The 23,747-nt window shown below is 34.7% G+C and overlaps 1 protein-coding gene across 3 annotated transcripts in view; it reads left to right on the top strand.

Annotated features, from left to right (window-relative positions):
• LOC136040444 (protein DGCR6L-like) overlaps nt 1–23,130 on the top strand; it is a 28,199-nt gene extending 5,069 nt beyond the window's left edge. For all 3 annotated transcript variants that reach the window (XM_065724697.1, XM_065724695.1, XM_065724696.1), the window contains 4 exons: nt 9,968–10,076; nt 14,912–15,072; nt 15,901–16,085; nt 22,635–23,130. In XM_065724697.1, coding sequence (XP_065580769.1) covers nt 9,997–10,076; nt 14,912–15,072; nt 15,901–16,085; nt 22,635–22,784 — 576 coding nt within the window. In that variant the 5' untranslated portion in view covers nt 9,968–9,996 and the 3' untranslated portion in view covers nt 22,785–23,130. The remainder of the gene's footprint in view (nt 1–9,967; nt 10,077–14,911; nt 15,073–15,900; nt 16,086–22,634) is intronic.
• The last annotated feature ends 617 nt before the right edge of the window (nt 23,131–23,747 follow it).

Here is a 23,747-nt window from a genome sequence, read left to right as displayed (position 1 = left end):
AAGGTGTCCAAACTATTGTGAGCTTTCTTTATGTCAAAGGAAACTGCTGATACAATTCACTTTCTTGTAAAAACTTCCTTAATATCATACTCAAGTTGAATTACGTTATCAAGATTGGATCTACCTTTCTGAAAACCTGCTTGTTCAGCAATAAGAAGATTATCAGTAAAGGACTTAAACCCGAGCTTAATCATTTTCTCAAAGAGTTTAGCTATGCATGAGGTTAAGGCCATTGGATGGTATGAAGAATGATCAGAAGGATCTCCTTTAACTTTATATATTGGGACTAAAATTGAAAACTTCAAGCTATTGGAACAGAATCAGATTCCCAACATCCATTAAACAGGTAAAGAAGAGGGATCAAGAAAGTTAATAGAAGAGCTCTAAGCATTTAATTGTGGACCAAATCTTTACCCATTGCTGAGTCATTTAAACTATACTATAGAAACTAACTCACCCATCTTATCAAGATTTGGGACAGACCCTGGGGGAAACTGAGTTTCCATAGACAGAGAATTATTATATGTACAATTATTTGAAGACTGACCTGCAAAAAGACTGTTCAATGTCTTTTCCACCTCATATGGCTCAAACTTAAATGAACAATCATTAGACTTAATCTCTTGAATAGACTGCTCTCTATGCTGATATCCCGCAAATTTTTTTAAATTTTCCAGTGGGTTTTAGTAGTTGACTGATTAAATAGATTTTCACAAATGTCTTCCCAAGCTGGTTTTCTTTCAGTTAGGATATGTTTCTTAAAAATAGCTTAATTTTAATTTTTTTTTAAATAAAGGTTCTTTATATCTGAAAGCCAGAATTTTCTGGTTTTACACTATTTTTGTTTTAGTGATTCTAATTTGTTATTTCAAAATGTATATTTTTTCTACTTTTTACTAACTGTAATAGGGGTTGGAAGAAAATATTTCAAGCATCAATGAGGCTTTTAGTGATATTATCATTTAAATCATCAATATCATTATTGATGCCAAGGACTATACCTCACAATTTAGCTGCCCATGGCTTCCAATTATCCTCATTGAAAATCCATCTAAGCACAATACTAAATTTAGAGAGAACCGGTCTTTTAGACAGTTCTGTAATAATTGGGTAGAGCTGACTGCCAAGATTGTGATGGAACCTGGACACCTTACTATAAACAGATAGTCTGCTACCAACAAAACAAAAATCAATGGTTTAATTTTTACTATTGAAGGAATGCACATAAGTTTCTAAATTCTTAGGTATGATTAGCATGGGAATGCTGACTGACAAAGATTGAATTGAATAGCAACAATGATTGAGGGTCTCTAGGGTGGGTTGAATCCCACAGAGGATAGTGAAGATTAAAATCGCCAAGTATTAGTTGGTTGAGGAAATGTCTAATAGTTAATTGAAGGTAGGATTATTGAAAGAAGTTTTCATTATACATATGCATTAGCAACTGACTGAGGGGCTGACTATCTATCTCAACCTTTGTAACTAATATTTCCATAGATGATTGGATATCAATATTAACCACAGCTAATCAAATTATTTCTCACAAGTGTTAAAAGGCCTCCACCTTTTTGAGAAGAGAGATTAAGGATCCTATCTTTTCTATGTATTGCATAATCTTTAATGTTAAATTTTTGACCAGAGGACAAATGTGACTTTTGGCTGCAAACAATTTCTGGGGATTCAACCTCCAAGAATCTTTTCAGCTCAACCAGACAGTCAATGGATAAACCTGTTGTATTAAATTGAACTATTTTCATTTTAAACAGTTAACTGTCTTTGGTACTAAAAGTTGTTTGCGTTTATTTTTACTTGCTTTTTGTTTTGAAATAGGTGAGAGTGTGCTTGCATTTCCTTTGAGGAATTGATTCTTTGTTGAGAAAAGTTTTTTTTGTGATTTCTTATGCTGATTTTGAGATTGGGATAGAGTCAATAGATTCGAAATCATCCTCAGAAGTAAGATAATTTGGGGTGAGATATATAAATGTTTTATTAGATAATGTATGTGAGGTGCTAAGATCCTAAAACATTTTTTCCTAACAACCCAAGATTGAAACTTCAATTTTTTTTTAAATTTAGAGGATATAAATGAATTGATCATTTCAGGAATTCTAACTGTTTTGATTTCATCAGTTATTTTCTTAATTAGGGGTTCTAAGACTGCTTGTTGTGCTAACCTGATTGGGCTTAGAGTAGGGTTTTCAGGGGTTAGAAGGGGAGGCAACTCTTCATTAGAAAGAGCTGGAGCAAAGTCTTCCATTTGTAGCCTATACTTGATTTAAGGATATCTGCATTATTATTTTTTTGCAGCATCAATGGTGATTCTTTGGTGTACTGCCTTAATGATGACCTTTTCAACATTTTTTGTTATTGGACGTGCTTTATCTTTAGCATGATGGTTGCCAAGACAATTATGACACTTTAACAGTGCATTATTTTCTCTATTAATAGGACAAAATGATGTAAAGTGGCTATTGGCACATCTTGAACATCTAGGTTTACTGCAACATACTTTGGCAGTGTGGCCATGTCTTTGGCAGTGGTTGCAGATCATGACATGGGGAATATATGCTTGACCTTTTTTTCTATACCCAGAATAGTAATAAATTCAGGGAGGTTAAATGAGGGAGAAATGATAAAATCATCAACATTCATCTTGTCAGATGTCTGTTGACCAAAGAGTGGATGAACTCTTGTACAATCTTTGTCTTTCATACATCTAATAAAGCTTCTATTGTAAAAACATCCTTACCCAAGAAGACCAGTTCCTCAGGCATATAGACCTTGAGGGGGGAGGAGGGTTGACTGCAGTTCCTTTGAACTTTGGACAGATAAATCCTTTTCACAGGAAAAAGTTAATTTAGATCATCAACCAAATCTAGTTTCCCCATCTCTAGAACCTTGTTCAACATTGCTTGATTTTTTTTTATCTTAAAGCAATTAGCACCATTAAATGACCCTACCAATATTGAGTCCTTTTGGCAGACTTTAATTTGCATTCTTGATAGCATCTGTGCCCTGAAAGGGCTTAAAAGAGTTCATAGTAACCAAAAGCTTCAAAATTATGTTCCAAAAAGAGCTGTCTAGTGAGAAAAAATTGCCATTTGTAGCTGATTAAGGAATGGTAATTATTATTTTTCTTAGTCTTAATAGACCAGTAAAATGTTATTATAGAAACAAATTGGCAAAAAATTTTCAAAAGACTTAAAACTCCTCAAAATTTGATGTAAGTTTTTCTTTGATGTTATTTTCAAGCAATTTTTGGTTCCTTCTAAAAATTTCTTACAGATTTATTTTCAAAATAACACGTTACTCTTAAGACTAGGGAAAACAATAATTACCATTCCTGAATCAGCTGCGAATGGCAATTTTTTCTCACTAGACAGTTTTTTTATACATGTTTTCCAACTTCTGGTTATTCTAAACTGTTTTACCTTTTAGGGTCCCATTAAGAGCTCAAAATGGAATTTCTCCCAGAAACAATTTCTTGACTATGAAAGAGCATAAGAAAAGGCATCAAGTGATGAATTCACTTTCATTCTTGCTAAATTCTGTTGTAAACTACAAATTTGCCTAAAATGTAGTACCATTAGATTTCTTTTTTGCTCTTTCCAAATATCATGGTTTTCTTGTTAAGTTGCAGAATAACAGCTCTTTAGAAGGAGAAATGTTAAAGCCAAAGGAAAGACAATTTAGGTTGCTAATTTATGCTCTTATTTTCTGGTTAAAGTTGAATTTATGACAATTCATCCTCAATTCCTCCTGATTGTCCCATATAGAGCCTTAAGATAAACAAGCAATCAAACTATAAGAAACTAAAACAGGGAAATTATCGCTAGGCTATATAATATACAACATATTTATATTAGTCAAGTTATCATATTTTCTTCTTCTTTTTTTCATGTTTTTAACCTATATTTTTATCCAATATTTAGCACAATCACTCAGGCTAAACTGGATATCTTGCGTATACACAGAGTAACTGGTTTTACAACTGATCAATCGATAGAAAGAACAATAAAATATATACTACTAAGTCTTTATATGTGTCAATAAGGGGACGGGGCAGTTGCATTGGTAGGATTACAGCTATTATGTTGAACAGGACCAATAAAATCAGAAGCTAATGGTACTCTTTTCATTATACATTAGTTTTGTATATAGCCAAGGGCTATATAGGGGAGAAGGCAGACTGGGGATGACTTGCCAAAAACAGGACCTTAACAATAGAAATTAGCAATTTAGAAATATATTGGTTTAGAGTTTCAGCATGTCCTCTTCTGGAGAGCCATTACTTCAGAACTTTACCAAGCAACCATGATATTTGGAAAGAGCATAGAAAAAGGAACCTAATGCCGCTACTTTTTTTGTTAGCAGGTTTCCTTTAGGAGAGTCATCAACCAATAGTGGTTTAACTCTCCTAAGAAAACACATCAGATATGTCAAGACATATCTGATCTTCTCTAAAACCCTGTATTGGCTTTTTCTTGATAAAATTGAAATGGCAGCAAATATTATATTAACGAAACTATGTTCCTAGTGACGAAAATTCTTGTCTGATATAGTCGAAAAACAGACTGACTAAAAATGTTCCTTCAGCTAAATTCAAATGTAGATATTGGCTTCTATCATGAGTTACATTTCTGTTAAGAAATAATGAAAAAAAAGAAATAGAAATAGCGCAAAGAGTGGGGCGTTGATGAGGGAGCTGCCCCTTTCATATACGAAGTAATTTCTGTTCGTTTAAAGTTTTAATGTCGCTCCTTACTTTCAGTTAAAAAACTTGTTTTTTTTTTAGTTAATTTCTGAACGTTTTTGAATTAATGCATGTTTTGATTTTGGCTCTCTGCGGATGAATAATTAAAACGGAATTTGCATATTTATTTTTTTGGCTAAATGGCTGTCTCAGAGTTTTGACCAAATGATATTGAGAAAATAAGGAGCAGGGGAAGAGGCCTAGTTGCCCTCCAATTTTTTGGTTACTTAAAAAGGCAACAAGAACTTTCAATTTTTTACGAACGTTTTTATTAGTAAAAGATACACGTAATTTATAAATTAGCTTGCATAACGAACTTCTGTATTCGCATGTTTTTATTACATATATGAGGGGGTTCACCCCCTCGTCACTACCTCGCTCTTTACACTAAAGCTTAAATATTGTCCCAATTCCTTAAGAATGACCCCTGAATCACAAAGGCCATAGAATAAATAGTTGAAATTACTCAAAATACTTTAGCGCAAAGAGCGAGATATTAGGAGGAGGTAGGCCCCTCATATGCGTAACAGTTTCTGTTCATTTTAAATTTTAATCCTGCTCCTTACTTTCAGTTGTAAAAACTGTTTCATATTTGTTTTTTCAATGTTTTTTTTTCAAATAATGCTAGAAAACCCTGCGCACCGTTCATGGGAATTTTCTTCCCCCATGACAAATTGCTCCATGTAAAGTTCCCCCAACATATACCCCTCTTCTCAACTCCTCCACCAGCCAAAAAATTCCCCTGAAAACGTCGGTACACTTGCCAATAACCATTAGTATATGTAAGCACTGGTCAAAGTTTGTAACTTGTAGCCCCTCCCACAGGGACTGTGGGGAAGGAAGTCGTCCCCGAAGACATAGTTATAAGTTCTTTTCGACTATGCTGAATAAAATGGCTCAGAATTTTGATGCAGTGACTTTGAGAAAATAATTAGCGTGGCAGGGGGCCTAGGTGCTCTCCGTTTTTTTGTCACTTAAAAAGGGCACTAGAACTTTTCATTTTCGTTAGAATGAGCCCTCTTGTAACATTCTAGGACCACTGGCTCGATAGAATCACCACTGGAAAAAACAAACAAACAAATAAACACGCATCTGTAATCTGCCTTCTGGTAAAAAATACAAAATTCCACACTTTTGTAGATAGGAGCTTGAAGCTTCTACAGTAGGGTTCTCTGTTATGCTGAATCTGATGGTGTGATTTCCGTTAAGATGCTATGACCTTTAGGGGATGTTTCCCCCTATTTTCCAAAATAAGACAAATTTTCTCAGGCTCGTAACTTTTGATGCGTAAGACTAAACTTGATGAAACTTATATATTTAAAATCGGCATTAAAATACGATTCTTTTGATGTAGCTAATGATATCAAAATTCCGTTTTTTAGAGTTTTGGCTACTATTGAGCCGGGTCGCTCCTTACTACAGTTTGTTGCCATGAACTGTTTGATATCTATTAGTAACCTTGTCAAAATTTTTGACACACAGCAAAAGACCCTGTTTAAATATAGGTTACCCTATCTAAACTTCATTGAACATGTAAAACAGGTAGAAACAATTAGTGTCGAAATTCAAGGGTCCCCTGACAAAAATATAGTTCTCAAATTTACGAGTACTTTCTAAACAACAAGAGATTTTGATGATTATTATTTTTAGTAGTATTTCCCATGAAAATTCTTTAAAAGTTTCTTATATTTTATTTTTCTGATTTGATGCTAGATTTTTCCATCGTCTGAAGAACTGCTGCTTGGCCTCATACCATGTTCATATTTTTAAGCATTTGACCTGGTTGATAACAACACCCTAATTCATTTATCACTGAATAACTTTGAATTAGACCCTCTGTTAATAAATTTTGTATATGTTTTCTTTCAAATAGATCCCAAATTCTAAAATACAAAAATGTTCTCTCTGAACCCCTCCCTACTTGGCATGAAATTCCTCTAGCAATCTTGTTAGGACCATTCTAATATCTAGCGTTGATTAATGAAATTAGTAAGAGATTCCCTCAAATGTGTTAATATGTAGATGACCAGCTGACCCTATGGATGACCTGTTGATCCTTGAAGTATGTCATAGAATCTTCAAAAGTGACCCCTCCAAATCCTACCCATGTTTTGAATGAAGCTAAGAATTTACACATGAAAGTAAGTTCCACCAAGTCAAGTACAATGACAATAAACTTCTTAAAATTCTTGAAATCAACTCCCGTTTTTTAAGATCCTATCCCACCCAAAATGCAAGTAAAACATGTTAAATTCCTTGATGTCACAAATTTCTAATAAACTTAAGTAGGGCTTTCATATTTCAAGGATTCTGGACTTTCCAGACAAAGGATAGTAAAAACTAAAATTTTAAAGTGGATTAAAATGGCAGATTAACTTTGAAATGGCAAAATACTGACAACATTTTCACTGTGAACAACAAAGGCTGATATGAAGTGGGTCATTCCAGATGGCGTTTGGAGATGCTATTCTTGTGGCATATATGCACAACACAGTAAAAAAAAAGTCCTATGACCTAGGTCAATCAATTAGACTCCATATTTCAATCCTGTACTCGAGACATTTTTCAAAATTTTTTTCTTTCACTATCTGAATAGTGTTTTACGTGTTTATACACTGAACAAAGTTAACCCTATAGTTTTGGCTATATTTGTCCATTAGGGGGGGGGTAAAGTAAAGCAATATGCTTTGATTAAATGTAAAGATGTTACTAGTAAAGATTAATGATATAAGTAGAAATTTTGAAGTTTTGAAGTAGTTTCCAGAATTTTATGTGTTTCCTCATGGAGAGTTGAACCACTAAATATTTCCTGAAATCTGTTTTAACAAAGAATCCATAAAGTATCACAAGATTCAATTAATGGAGAAATACATAATTAGGTTATATATGAAATAGGGGTGAAGCATTGTCAGATAAGTAACTATGATACTAGGAAAGAGGATATAATAATTAGGATACATTTTATTTTATTAGTAGGCTTTCTTTATAAGTGGTCAACCACCAGACTAATACTCAACTCCTCTTCAATATTAGGTGGTCATAATTAGCCCTAGGCTGTATACAAACCTTTGCTGATTCTGTTGATTTGCATTATTATTTGTGCTCATTTCTCATCAACAGCTCTGCTTTCAAAACTACGGTCAAGGGAAAATATACCCAAATGAATCAGTAATCTTGGTTCAAGATTGCTTTTCTGAACTAGCTTCGAAAGACACAAAAGAGTTATACAATTTGACCCCCAAATCAACCAGTTTTTCTTAATTAGTTAGTACTATGACAATTATATAGTATGAATAAACACTTGATACTATGCTGTTTTAATGATGGCATTTATTCACTATGTTATGCCATGGTAGCATGTTGTAAGAGAGGTCTGCAAAAGGGGCCTTCTGTAATTTAAGTCTGTGTGGTAGCAGTGACCTCAAGACTTTCACTTTTCAGGATAGGGTCTCTACCTTGATAAATTTGTATACAGATGGTTTTACTGGTTCTATAATAAGCGCAAACGTCATTTTTCCTTAGATGTTTGGAAATGTGGTATGAGGCTCCTTTTATATAAGGGAAACCAAGATAAAGCGAATGGTCCATTTGATTTGTGTTTTCTGTGTCAGAAATATTCGCTTTGTTTTCATTACTTTCTCTATCGTACTAAATCGTACTGAGTACATATGATCATAAATAACTTTCAAAAATTGTTTTAGTTAAAATAAATCATAAATTTAAGCCTTTGATGGCTAAATTAATTGAAAGTTTTAGCAAAGTCTATATCATGTAGCTAAGCATTGAAAGTAATACAATATATATATATATATATATATATAGAGAGAGAGAGAGAGAGAGAGAGAGAGAGAGAGAGAGAGAGAGAGAGAGAGAGAGAGAGAGAGAGAGAGAGAGAGAGAGAGAGAGAGAGGTTTATTTAAAACAACATCGTAGCTAACAGCTAATTTGCGTTGCTTCACTATGCTAAATAACAAACTAACACAAAAAAAAGGTACAAGCTAATTTGCGTGGCGGTTCGTGCGTGGATGTGGCTCTATTGTGAAGAGTGCTGACATCTGAAAAAAAGGGACGATAGCAGCATCTAGTGGCTTCGTCAGAAGATTAAAAATCACCAAGTTCGAAAAAGTAGATGGCGCCACCGTATAAAGGGGTGAAGAAAGGTCAAATAAAGTATCTTTCCTGTACTCGATTTGCATATTGATGGCACAGAAAACTGTCAGGATAGTCACTTCTTTAACTGGTGACGCCATTGACGAACAAGCACACATTTATTGGGCACTATTGAGCTAAACTTGGTAGATGGGCTCTGCAACTGTGCTAGCGCAACAGCGCCATCTACCTAAATATGATGATTTCATTTCATTGTCAGTCCATTTAACAGACGATAATGAGCTATGAAATCATACACTTGAATTTGATCCATTCTGCTGGGCTATGATTTTTTTCCTAAAATGTGTTTTCTTACTCCCCTTGTTATTTTTTCAAGCATTGTTGTAGAATGAGTAATGTTATCATGTATGTATTTTTCATGTCTTGGGCATCATGATATTTCTCATATATTCTATAATACTGTGCAATGAATAAAACATATGCTTTTGCATATCCAAATATTCTGGTATCTTTATGCATATTATTGATAAAGCAATTCTTAAAACAAATGCCCCAAAAATCATATTGGGCCAAAAATATAAGATACTTATTGGAAAACTTACTTAATTGTCTAGAAACTTTGATGCCAGCTTTGATTTTACAGGTATGAAAGTCATCTTGAAAGTTTATCTGACTGTGCAGTGTCATGGTTAATTTGTTTGAACTTTTTTTTACCTTAATATTTACAGATTATACATCTCAAAATCAGATTCAGGAAGAGGGGTGTTAACCTTCACCCATTATAAATCATCCATGGCATCTTTAGTCCTCATTGTAATTTGAAAATTAAAAAATGTATGAATAATAAAATGTATGAGACAGCATCATGTCATATGCTTGCTGATGAATTTCTGCTGTCAAATAAAACACCTGCAATAGTCAACCAGTAATATTTGTTGCACTATCAAGTGCTTTCAGCAAAATACTGTTTAGACTTTAACTTATAGAGAGCATGGGGGTTGAGGAGGGTAGTAGCTCATCACACATATGATAAAGTATGTTCCTTTTTGTTTCAACTTCAGTATTTACCATTGACTGAATTTTATTTTAATTGAATGGTTACAGAACATCAAATCAAAATTTCTGCCATTAACATGGCTCAATCAAAGGATACCCAACAGAAGCTATATGAAATGCTAGAAGCTCTACAAACAATGGTCAAAGAACTACCAGAGTAAGTCATACTGCTCTTTTGTAGATAAATTGTTTATATAATCATGTTTGTTACAATTCCTACTAAGGTAATTGATTTGGGTTGTGCTGTTACTCTTGTAAGGCAATCTTACATCCAAAAGTTAGAAATGGCCCGGTCTCTTCTTTTTTTTAAGATTAGTTGAGAGTTTATAAAGCTTTGCATGTTTAACAGTATTCAAAATATGTTCATACTACAAGTCATAATTATTAGTCATCACAGCCTTTAAAACTTCAAACACTTATAGCCTTTACACTTATAGAGATAAGTGAGCCCTTCTCCCCAAGCATGTACAAATTTCACCGTTGTTAACAAATGGTGTTTCATGGAATTTTAAAATCGTCCCTGTTGTTCCTCTTAAAAAAAAGCGTAAATTGGTCGATAAATATGTGAGTCTTAGGTTATAACAATAAGACGAATAAGTGGAAATAGATTCTTAACCCACTGAGACTAACCAATTAAAGGATGTGTATGAATTTACATTGACATAATAAATGTATTTTTCTTAAACTATAAGAGAAAAAAATTAAAGCAATGTATTTTTTGATGTATCTCAAATAACCAGCATTTATAAGAATATGTCAAATCAGGAGGAAATGAAGAATGTACCAAAAAAAAAAGACTTGAAACAATTTACATTTATCATTAAGGTCAACGGTAATTTGTGAAAGTCCTTCCCCATCTTGTAATAAGGTAGGCATTTGGCACCTTGTTTGAAATGATGATCACACTAGGATTTTCATTATTTTTTGCTTCATTCTTTTTAATTATCTCCAACTGATTTGGAACTTATTGGGAAGTAAATTGGAAAAAAGGGATATAAGAAGAACTGTTTTTTTTTAGAATTGTATACCCACACTCCTATATTTATACAAAAGTGCTCTGATCCACTCCCATCCTATGGGACAGGAGCCTTGGAAGTATGAGACATTGAGGAGGATTTTTCAGATGTGTACGCCACTTCTGAAAACCACTTTTTTTGGCTGAAAACTACGCTAATCCGGTTTCAAAAGAGAACTAGAAATTCCAATTTCCAACCTAATGATCCTCTTCTAAAATGTGAGGTAGAGACTAGTTACTCTCTGATCAATTTTGACTCTAAAAAGGACACTAGAACTTCTAATTTCCAATCGAATGAGCCCCCTCCGAATTATACCACAACCGCTTCCCTTGCCTTGACGGCTGTGGGGGATTTGTCATCCCTCAAGACATGATTACCGGAATTTCAAATATGCTGAACAAAATGGATATCCCAAAATTTTGATTGGATGAGTAGGGGAAATGATGGGGAGGCGTACCATTCAATCACTGTTGACGCTTAAAAAGGACACTAGAACTTTAAAATTATAATCGAATCAGATCCTTTCGAAGTCTCTATACAACTCCTTCAATAGGAAGTGCCGTGGTCAGAAAAAAAAAAATACATTGTGCCCACATTGCTCTTTACTTAGGTAGTGCTAATGCACTGCCTATAATTCTAGTTGGCTTAAAACCGAGTCCGCTATAATGTGAACTGGCATTATCACCCATAAAAATTCCTATAATTTGCTTATATGAATTACCATTAAATCTTGCAAAAGTATGAAATAGAACAAATTCCAATAAATCAAATATTATTTCCAAGCTATAACATTTTTAACTAATAGTACTATAGAAATTTGTTCATCTGGCTTTTTTTTATTAGCGTCATTTTTAAAAATTTATATTAGATAAAAGGAAAGACTTCTAGGGGAATTTTTATGAAATTGTTCAGTCCAATATAAGAAGGGGAACTTTTTATCATCATCATTAATTCTAATATTTATTGTTATTTAATGTATTTTCTCTATATTTTAAATCAAAATATTATCCTCATAATGAACCTTTTCATATATATTTTTATAAGTAACTCCTTTGATAAAATATCACAGTAGAGTATCTGGCAAATTATGGCAAAATTGTTATTAGCTTTATCTACTGGTACAAATTCACTCTGTTGTTTAGCGATTGTTTTATGTTAGCATTATAAAATATTTGAATATTTCTTAAAGGGATGTGAATTAGTATAAATATTATTTCTTACTCTAGTCATAAACTCTTTTTAATATTTTTCACTTTCTTGCACCATTTACTAATAAATAAATTCAAATCATTTCTAAGCTACTAAGAATATTTGAAGGCTTTAAACGATGGGAAAGACGGAATTTAACCCTCACTTTCATTATTTAGAAGATCATGCTGCTTTGGTCTGGACAAATCCCCTGTTCTAACATGTTGGTAAGTTGGATTTACAAATGGAAAAAAAATGCTCTTAATTACAAACAGGCTTCTTATTACTCTCCTTGTCATATTTTTTAATCATTAAATTATAGGTAAAAATAATTTGCCTTATTGTTTTTGAGTATTATGTATTAAAATCGGACTATCATTTAAATTCAAATTACTAGGAAGGGCTTGCTCCTGACAAGTTCACACCCTGAAAAAAAACAGAAAACAATTCGACCCCCCCCCACCCGAAAATATGCACACACTTTACAATAACAAATACTGTGTTTAAAATGGAGAAATTTTATGACCTAAAGATCTTTCCCCTGGGGCTGTGGGAGGTTCATGTTATATCCAAAGGCATAGTTATTTGGCCTTTCAACTATTATGAGCAAAATAGCTATCTCGAAATATTGATAGGACGGCTTTGGGAAAAAAGGGGTGGGGGAAGGGGCCAGGTTGCCCTCCAATCTTTTTTGGTCACTTGATAAGGGCTCTAGAACTTTTAATTTCCGTTTGAAAGAGCCCTCCCACAATATTCTAGGACCACTGGGTCGATACGATCGCCCCTGGAAAAAAAACAACAAACAAATCAACACGCATCCGTGACCTTTCTTCTGGCAAAAAAATACAAAATTCCACATTTTTACAGATAGGAGCTTGAAACTATAGCAGTAGGGTTTTCTGATACGCTGAATCTGATGATGTGATTTTCATTAAGATTCTAATACTTTTAGGGGGTATTTCCTCCTCTTTTCGAAAATCAGGCTAATTTTCTCAGGCTCGTAACCTTAATCAGCAAGATTAAACTTAAAAAAAAACTTATATATTTAAAATCAGCATAATATGCCGATTTTTTGGATACATCTATTGGTATCAAAACTCCGTTTTTTAGTTTCGGTTACTAATGAGTAGGGTCGCTCCTTACTTACAATTCGTTCCCGTGAACTGTTTGAAAAAAAGTTTTATTTTAGCTAAAATACAAACTAGATCGTAAATTAATTTAGTTTCAAAATTACATGTTGTACTTCACGACCCAGAATAACTTATCAAATTTTTCTGTCATAATTTATTTAATTATTTGATTATACTAGCCTTAAATCAATCAAAAATTATTTAAATCCACACAGATTACTGATTATTTCGTTTAATTGGACAAGTAAAAGAACAACGATCAATTAAGCCATTAATGCGTTAAGCCATAAATGTCATAATGCATAATCTTCTCGTTTCAGTAAATTATTATTTTTTTTTTCTTCTTTAGTCAAGTTATTTAAGTCCAGATCTTCTAAAATTGTAATAGTTAGATTGGATATAGAGCAAGTACCACTATTACAATGTTGAAATAGATAATTATTAGTTTTTTCCCCGTTAATTGTACTTTTATATCCAGAAAATGTCATAGAAATATTATTAATTGTTTCCCCCACATAATATAAACAGCAATTTCTACATTCTAATAAATAAGTAATATTAGTTTTTTACAATTTACATTACCAACTGGTGAACTTTTTATTATATAAGGTGCTTTAACAAAAGTCCGAGGGATGAAACAATATCGGAAAAGACCAGTAAATTTACGAATATTCGGGATACTGTTTTTATTTTTATCATCATCATCATTCATACCCCCCCCCCCCCAAAAAAAAAAAAATCAAACCATAACGACATACATAACGAAGTCCAAAACATATCAGGAAATCAAGCAAACGTCAGCCGATAATACCATACGAACTAACTAAAACCCAAACCCGAGATCTTAATACAGAACCTTAGCTACAAACTTTAATGCTACCTCATTAGAAATTTAAATTCGCCAAATGATTATCAATATTAGTTTAAAAACCTGGAAGTGTTAAGGTCTGTTTCCTTTTTTTCTTTTTTTTAATATAATGCCGTGAGACTTAAAACTCTTAAAGCCAAAAGGATCGATAGGCCGTGCTTTCGCAGTCCGTACTCGTACTGAAAGTCGGGATCATTCACGATCCTTTTAGGTCACTGAAACTTTCAGGAATTAATCTTCAGCCCAAACTACGACCATGAAACGTATTTTCATTTTTAAACGTACAACCCTTCCCTGTCCGACCCAATCAACTTTTTCATCCGTTGTTGTAAAAATGTTATGCTAGATGATCATAATATTTATGAATAGATCTACCAGTTTAGAAAATCACTATTTTCAACTTCTCCCTAATTACAAGTTTGAAAAAAAGTCATGTCTTGGGTCGGAATTCGAAACTAGTCCTGGAAAGAACCTTGCCGAGGCCTATGGACTTGGAAAGTCAACAAAAACCGTGCTAATGCTTTATCTTTGGTTGCATTTTAGGAATATATTTTAGAAGCTTTATATACAAAGATAGACTAAAAAACACTGAGTTTTTGTGTTACACTTAGGGTTTATTTCAGTTGCAATCTATTTTTTGTTAAAATTTGTCAATGACACCACTTGATTGACTCACTCATAGTTCAGACTTTAGAATTGTTTTATTTATTATCTCTTCTCCTTTACTCGAGATAAAATGACGCCCCTTTTTCTCTTTATGAACTTGTATAGAAAGTACAAATAATTTCAGTGAATACCAAATGCGGATGCCTGTCGAACTCCTTGCGTCCTTGGCAAATACTTTATTAAATGAAGCAATTTTCGAAATCGCCAATGGCCTTTCTGATATTCAACATGTGACGGAGAAGCACCTCATGCACCAGAGATTGCAGTTGCTTAGCCGACAAAAAAGTGAGTTTATTTCTAAGTATTAAAACGTCGTAAAGCAGCAATTTTAAAAAGAAAAGAAAAAAACTATTCGAAATCTATTTTTTTTTCTATAAATTGGGCTTCGGAAGCAACGCTTTAGCGTCGTCTTTTCTTGTCTACGCTTCTGATTTTGCTTTATTTCAAGAAAGTGGCTAGGGTCTATCCTCCACGGTTTATCGGAAAAGTGGAATCTCTGGCAGGATTGAAGGACAAGATACCATTTTTTTAAAGTTGCATACAATTCTTGTATGGGGCCTAAAGTGACGATTTTTGCTTATATTCGATCCAAAGTCTACTGTGCGTCAGCTGAAGGGGAGTTTTAAATTTATGGTTCTAGGATTGCTGCATTATATACAAAAAAGGTGAACTTTTGTCTAAAAACGGGCTGTTTTGGAAAAAACTAGAGTACGAAAACCTGAATTTGATAGAATCACAAACTATGGTTTATTGGGACGGCCTCTTCCAAAACTTTTAAGCTATTCATTTAACTAATTTATGCATATTTAAAACAATATTTTGTGTTATCGACTTTAACGTCGTCTTTTCTGCGCTCCTATGCTCGCTCCAGCATGCATGAAAAATGTATGAATGATCTAACTGAAAGTATTTTTGCTTAGTCCAAAATCCAGATATTTATAGACTTGCATCCAAGGTTACTGAATCTTCTATTGTAAGAATAAAATACCGCTTGTGGGTCTCTATGGGTAGCTTCTTTTCTATTTTCCGAGTATTCAATCTTTTCCACAAATGTGTAATTATTGATAAGTTTTTTTCTTTTTCAAACAATTCTCATTCTTAATACATTTTTAGCCGAGAAAAGTAATTTGTGTAAATCTCAACAACAGGCTATGGAGGAAACAAATTCATTACATCATCCACAATTGATTCAGTCGGTAATAACCTCCCAAGAAATGGAACGAGAAGCAGTAGCAATCAAGCACCGCGAAGAGCTTAAGCAACATGATATGCGACTGATTTTGCAGCTGGATCAGAAGGTAAGTGTGTAATCAAGCTCGAATAATACTGTAGTTGATTAGGACTGTAGCATTCACAACACGGCTGTCATAATTTAAGATGTAATTAGGTAATTGGGTGTTAGATACATAATTTAGGTGTTATATAATATTTCTGGAACAACTGAAATTTTTAGCTTAGAACTTTTGTACGCTCCATACGTCTCCAATCCATACGTATGATTCCTTTTCTGATACTTTTAGTGATGCTTTGAAGCTTTTGGCTTAGAAAAATTCCTTATGTCTCCTTTGCTCGCTTGCAAAAATTACTGGGAACCTAAGCGTTTGATATCCAAATTCTTATCTGCCTTATCTTGAAGTTGTAAAACAACATTACTCTACATGCAACCAGTGGCTCATCTCAGGAAAAAAAAAAGAAGAAGCATTTTTAAAATCTCTACAGTTCAAAATAATTTCTGATAGGTAACATAAAGTCTTTTGATTTGCCACAATCTTACTTCTAATGCATTTTAGAGTTGAGACGCTCTTTAGAGTCCAAATTAATAGCGAAAATATAGTCCTGCTTGTACCTTATGTGATTTGCTCATGTTAAACATCTTGCACGCTATTAATTTTGCCCCAATTTCTCATTGAATCAACGCGTTGATATGCGATTGATTCCAATGTAATGTTCCGTCTCATGCATTAAATTGAAAAAGATCTGTCTTTGTTCAAACGTGAAGAGAACTGAAAACGAGCAGAAATTAATTCTTGTAAGAAATCAGACTTAAACAAGCAGTCATCTGAAGTGTTATAGGAACTCTGATGTGAAGCAACAATTACGACCGTGCGACATGTCCTGAAAGCCTAGAAGTAAATGTCCTTTAGGCTATCGCATCAGACGCCAGATCTTTCCGTAAACGTACTAAAATCTTGAGTTTTTAACCCTAATATATTTAATTAATATCTGATGGATGTGGATACAAAACAGTGCAACTTTCCACTCACAGAGGTCTGTAACCGCAACTATAACCGCTGACCAGATGTAGATAATTGCCACCTGTCCGTCCGGTAAATAGCCTGCTGACAAGGCTTTATGAAAACTATCCCCCTCTCCTATTCCTGTGGCTATTCTAGGCCTGGATGGTGAGGGCATCTCCCCCGCCCCCAGTTTTTCTGACATTAAATTCCTTTTATTTTGTATTTGTACTCATATTGTATGCCTTGTCTCCCGTCCTCCAGATTATGAGACCTATAATTGCTACTGCCTTATTCCCTCCCAAAAAAGGTCAGACCAGGTGTCCGAGTGGGGAGGGGGTAGTATTCTACTTTGTACCCACTGATTGTACAGACTAAAATCCTTGCATGTTTATTGTTCCAAGAAAGTAAAAGACATCTACCTATTTACTGAATGTAATATATAACGCCTCAGTTTTTTAACGTGATATTTACATAATTTCGCATCTTTGGCCATGACTGTCTATAAATTTATACCCGTAGGAATTTGGATTCCTGAGGCCACAAAGGGCAGTTGGGTACTTTCTGATCCATTTCACAAGTTCGTAGGCAGCGCAATAGCGCTGCCTAAGTAAAGAGCTTGTGGGCGCAACACTATGTTTCTTTTTTTTCATCCAGGGCAGTTCCTATCGAAGAAGTTATCGTAGAAACTTCGAAAAGGGCTCATTCGATTGGAGGTCAAAAGGGCTAATGTCCTTTTTTGTAGTCAAAAGTGATTGGAGGGCAACTAACCCCCCTCCTACACTGACCATTTCCCCCAAGCATATCCAATCAAAATTTTTACATAGCCATTTTTTCAACGTAATTGAAAGGTCCAGAAATTATGTCTTTGAGGATGACACCCCCCCCCCTATAGCCCTCAGGGCAAGGGTTGTATGTTATGCCCTGGGGGAATATAAGGTATATATAGAAAGCGTGATCGTAAAAACTTCGAAATGGGCTCATTTTATTGGAAATCAGATGTTCTAGTGCCCTTTGTAAGATTCAGAGTGATCAGACGGTTGATACCCCCCCCCCCCCCCAAACCTCGTATTTTCCCAAAATGTACTTATAATTGCGGCGAGAATCAGGCGTTTCCACATTACCCTGTATCAAGGATCTTCGAGACCTGTTTGAACCATGTAGTGCGGTCTGCTGCCAGCTGCTTTGCAAATGGGAGCCGTTGAGTTTTCCACTGTGACCAAACTTTCTGAGCCCCCCCCCCCCAATAGGTTCAAGGTCTGATTTAACCAAGTTCCACCTGTTTTTCCGCTGTCCTCCTTGGCGTCTCTTCCATGGGCTAAGTGGCTCAGCTAGAAAGATTCGGCGAGGCAAGTACTCTGTTGGCCTTCGTAAGACATGTTCCAACCATTTCAGTCGACGCTCCTTGATCGTGATGGCAACGCATCTCTTCATACCACAGATTCGTCGTATATCCACGTTTGATACACGATCATTCAGATTCAACCTGCTACGATGCTACGCAGACAGTCATGCTTAAACACCTTCAGTGCATTTTCATGCAGTCGCTTTACTGACCAAGTATCGCATCCATAAATATTGTTCGAACCAAAGCCAGGTATACTCGAACTTTAGTTCTTCTACTAATTTCACGCCGGCTCCACAAAGGTTTTCTAAGGGAAACAAAGACTGTATGTGCTTTCTGCAATCGCTGTTGAATGTCGGCGTCAGAAGATCCATCAGTATAAAGCTGGGAGCCAAGGTATGTGAAGCTGTTCAGTGATCCAACTGCACTTGATTTACAGCTTACGAAATAGGACCAGTGTGATTTTTGCCATAAATTTCATCTTCCCTGTACTGACTTTAAAGCCATTGCGAGCTGCCCAAGTAATTTCCTCATCGAGCATAGTTCAGGCTTTCTCTGGGTCTGAGAGGATTGTGACATTATCAGCGTATTCAAGGTCTCCAAGTGAAAAGTTTCTGTCCAATCTGAACTCCTGGATGAGATCTTGCATGCATCAATCTCATAGACAGATGCACCATCTACCATCACAGACCAGATGTGAAATGCATCTGATAGAAACCTTGAGATGGCCATTTGTTGTAGTAGAAACTTCGAAAAGAGCTCATTTGATTGGAAATTGAAAGGACTGGTGCTCTTTTTAATAGTCGAAAGTGATTGGAGAGCAACTAACGCCCCTCCTATGCCCACCACTTCCCCAAACAGGTCCAATAAAAATTTTTAGAGCCATTTTGTTCAACGTAGTTGAAAGGTCCAGAAATTATGTCTTTGAGGATGACAATCCCCCACAGCTCTCAGGGCAAGGGTTGTAAATTATGCCCTGGGGGCATATAAGGTATATATTGAAAGGGTGATTGTATAAACTTCGGAGGGGGGCTCATTGGATTGGTAATCAGAAGTTCTAGTATCCTTTTTAAGATTCAGAGTGATCAGAGAGTAGATATACTCCCCCCCAACCTCGTATTTTCTCGAAATGCATCTGATAGAAATTTTGAGATGGCAATTTGTTGCCGTAGAAACTTCAAAAAGAGCTCATTTGATTGAAAATTGAAAGGGTTAGTGCTCTTTTTAATAGTCGAAAGTGGTCGGAGGGTAACTAACACCCCTCCCACGCCCACCACTTCCCCAACACATCCAATCCAAATTTTGAGATAGCCCTTTTGTTCAACTTAGTTGAAAGGTCCGAAAATTATGCCTTTGAGTATGACAAACCTCCCACAGCCCTCAGGGCAAGGGTTGTAAGTTATGCCCTTGGGGCATGTATTGAAAGAGTGATCGTATAAACTTTGGAGAGGGCTCATTGGATTTATATTCATAAGTTCTAGTGTCCTTTTTAAGATTCAGAGTGATCGGTGGGTGGATCCTCCCCCACGCCTCATATTTTCCAGAAATACATCTGATAGAAATTTTAGATGGCCATTTGTTGTCTTAGAAACGTCGAAAAGAGCTCATTCGATTGGAAATTGGAAGGGCCAGTCCCCTTTTTAATAGTCGAAAGTGATTGGAGGGCAACTTACCCCCTCCCACGCCCACCATTTCCCCAAACACATCTAATCAAAATTTTGATATAGCTATTCTGTTCAGCGTAGTTGAAAGGTCTGGGAATTTTGTCTTCGACAACCCCCATAGCTTCTCAAGTCCAGAACATAATTTGCACTTTACTGAAAAAATGGCTGTGGATTATCAGTTTAGCATACATATACTGATAGATATTCGCTAAAATTTAATTTTTTTTTAAATTAAAGTTGATGAAGTATAAAATATTTTAAATGTACTTTGTTTATTTAAATCATACAAAAATTACGGGAATAAAACTCAAAACGAGCAAAAATTAACATGAGTAGGGCTGACAACCCCCAAACATTTTGTTCAACCTAATTGAAAGGTCCGGAAATTATGTCTTTGAGGACGACTGGTTAATCAGAAGTTCCAGTATCCTTTTTAAGATTCAGGGTGTTCGAAGGGTGGATATTAAGTCGGGCTTTTTAAATAGTATTAGAGGGGAAAGAATAATGATAATTAGAGATACTTCATAAGAGATAGTTTGAGCCCCTTCCCGAATTCTTCCCAACAAAGGAATTTTGAGATGGCCATTTGTTGTCGTAGAAACTTAAAAAAGGCTCATTCGATTGGAAATTGAAAGGGATAGTGCCCTTTTTATTGGTCAAAAGTGACTGGAGGGCAACAAGCAAGCCCCCCCCCCTCAAAGCCCATCAATTCCCAAAACGCATCTAAACAAAATTTTGAGATAATAATTTTTTTAAACTTAGTTGAAAGATCTGGAAATTTTGTCTTTGACAACCCCCATACCTTCTCATGGCCAGAACATAATTTACACTTTACTGAAAAAAAATGGCTGTGGATTATCAGTATAGTATACATATACTGACTGATATTCTTTAAAGTTTTAATAACTTTTTTATTTATTAAAGTTAACATTTCAAGAGTATTTTGTTTATTTGAATCATACAATAAATAACCGAGTCAAACTCAAAACGAGCAAAAATTGATATGGGTAGGGCTGACAACCCCCCTGCCTTTTCAAGACCAGATCATAATTCACACTTTACTGAAAGCAAGATACGTTTAAAATGTTTCCTCTTTGTTTTTACTTGTTTAAAATGTTTTCACTTGATATATGAAGGGGGAAGTCCTCCCCCTTGCTCCCCAATTACAGCGCTAGTAATACTATTATTATTTTAGTATGTCGGCTTTGTGCGGTTTAGCAATTTTTAATTAATCATTTTTTCATTTGGTATAGCGATTGCTAAATCAGATCACTACTATCCTTTGATTCAAACATGTTTGAACCAATTGTTGCTGTTTTGACAGTAACAATATTACAGGTGAGTTTGCCGATGATTTTGAACCACATGTTGTTCATGCCAAGGTAATTGCTGCCTCGAAAATGGGGCAAACTGTTTTGGTCTCAATTCTTGATTTTTTTACGCAAGTGAGATAAGGATATATGACGCGTTTTGGAAAAACCTCTAACTTCGAGGTATCGTGATTACTAAACAAGATACTGACAAACATAAATGAACGAATCCACTTATGTAACATAGTAGGCTATATCAAGTGGGGTCCTGTCGGTACCACAAGCACTTTTTAAAGACCGTATTAAATCCAAACAAAGAAATATTTATCGGTACCATATCCGGGAGGAATAGAAAAAACAGGGTTATGTTAGTCGTTACAGTTGCGGCAAGATCACCGAAATCACCTCTGGGGTTCTTTGGAGACCCGTCTTGGTCTGTTTCATGTTTGTTTAAATACGTCCCTTGTTTTAGAGCCAGGGGATATATTTTTCATTTTTTTTTTACACATGGATTTCTCAAGCTTGTTATTTATTCTATGTCAATATGTGCAAGGTGATTAAGCTGTTTGGAAAAAGAAAGAGAAACTAATTCGAGAGATGTGGCAGATGCAGGAGAAACTTGTTAAATTAAACCTAAAAGTAACCTTCTTGTTTAAATTTTAACTCACCAATTCATTAGTATCATCATCGTCAAGATAGATAAGTGTTCCTATTATAGTAAAACGTTGTCTAAGAATTTAACGGCAAAAATTGCTTGGAATTAGCAATGCATTCAAAGTTTTGTAATGCATTATTTTTATGTATTTCTACTACAGGGAATAAGGTTAAGGGGAGAAAAAAAAAAGGTTTTTAATTCATAACTAGACAAGCAAAAATTTAGAGACAAGTAAACAGTCGCTAGCTGGTAATTTAAAACCAACCATGAAGAGGTGTGGCCACTCAAGTAAAAAAGCCATTCTTATTATAGATACACCTAACGTTGAACCTTATTATGTTTTTTAAAATTAAAAACATGGCCTTAATGGCTGGAAAATCCAATATATTCAGAAACCCAGAAATAACCACCATTGTCTTTCTCATTTCAAAAACAAAAGCTTTAGCTACACGTCTATAACCTGTGTATTAAAATTTTTTTGTCTCGTTTTTTTTAGCTTTCTATTTTTCGTTGATCATTCTGTTATAGGACACTGATGAATTTTTGTGTTAGATTTCTATTATGGGCATTCTTTTCCTCCTCGCATGGCATGCGTGTTTAGAGATATTTAACAACCTTTCTTCTCTTGGGATTTTTAAGGTGTCAGAACAGCAAACTGCATTGGAAAAGGCTGGAGTCCCTGGATTTTATGCATCAACCAACCCTCAAGAAGTTCAATCTCAAATGTACTTACTGGGTTTTATACAAAGGCTGAGTGAAAAATATGGGCCTTCGCAGACTTCTTTTTAAATGACTTGTTTTTGAGTATTTGCTAGTTTACTTTCACTGTATGCAAAACTCGTAATGAATGCCTTCGTAATGAATAACGAATTACGTGCTCGTCATGAATAACGACAGGTCAATTTATGAAATTACGTGCTCGTAATGAATAACGACAAGTCAATTTATGAAATCAGATAACAAATTAGTGCTAATTAGAAGAATAGTAAAAACCCGAACATGGATTTACTCTTTATAGCCAGTTACAGGTCGTCGCTAGTCTCTCCACGAGACATCTATTCCAGATGAATGGAAACAACAGTATTCCTTTTATTCTAATCTGAAATTTTTTCTTCAAATAAATTTCTTATTTTTATTTACTTTCCAAGTGTCTAATCGGTTGTCAGCTTCTTATCGTATTTTATTACCCACCTCCAAAAAACGTGACTGACTGGATTTAGGGCTTTTTCTACTTTTTGTTTTAGATATAAAATATTATCTGAAATATTATGCATGGAAAACAGACAGGATCTAAATAAAATTGGAATTACATAAATTCATGTCCCTGAAAATATTCTTTTAACAAAAAGAAGCCAAGAAAATAGGGACTATAAATGGAATCAAAACAAAAGAGATTTAATAAAATCTGGTTTGTTTAACGAAGAAAAGTAAAAAAGATTAGAATAGATATAGAACAGACCACATCGAGTTCCACGCCCTCTCTTCGTCTAAAATTCTGCTTTAAATCAAATGCAACGAAGAAACTACACAAACGAAATTCAAGAGTACTTAGTGGGATTTTTTATAACTTCTTGGGATTTTCTTTAAAAATGTCAAGCTCTGAAACCTGATCGATTTTTACAGATATTTAAGTCATAGGTCATATATCTCATGTTCGTAAAGAATATAAAAAGAAATCAAGTAGATAATACTTGACCAAGACGGGATAATATTTTCCAATTCATTAATCCACTTAGAATAAAAAGAAGCTTT

The sequence above is a fragment of the Artemia franciscana genome, chromosome 2 (genome assembly GCF_032884065.1).
Source record: "Artemia franciscana chromosome 2, ASM3288406v1, whole genome shotgun sequence".
NCBI classification, from domain to species: Eukaryota; Metazoa; Arthropoda; class Branchiopoda; order Anostraca; family Artemiidae; genus Artemia; species Artemia franciscana.
Note: the sequence above shows the minus strand (reverse complement) of the source record. Positions and strands in the feature narration are given on the sequence as shown.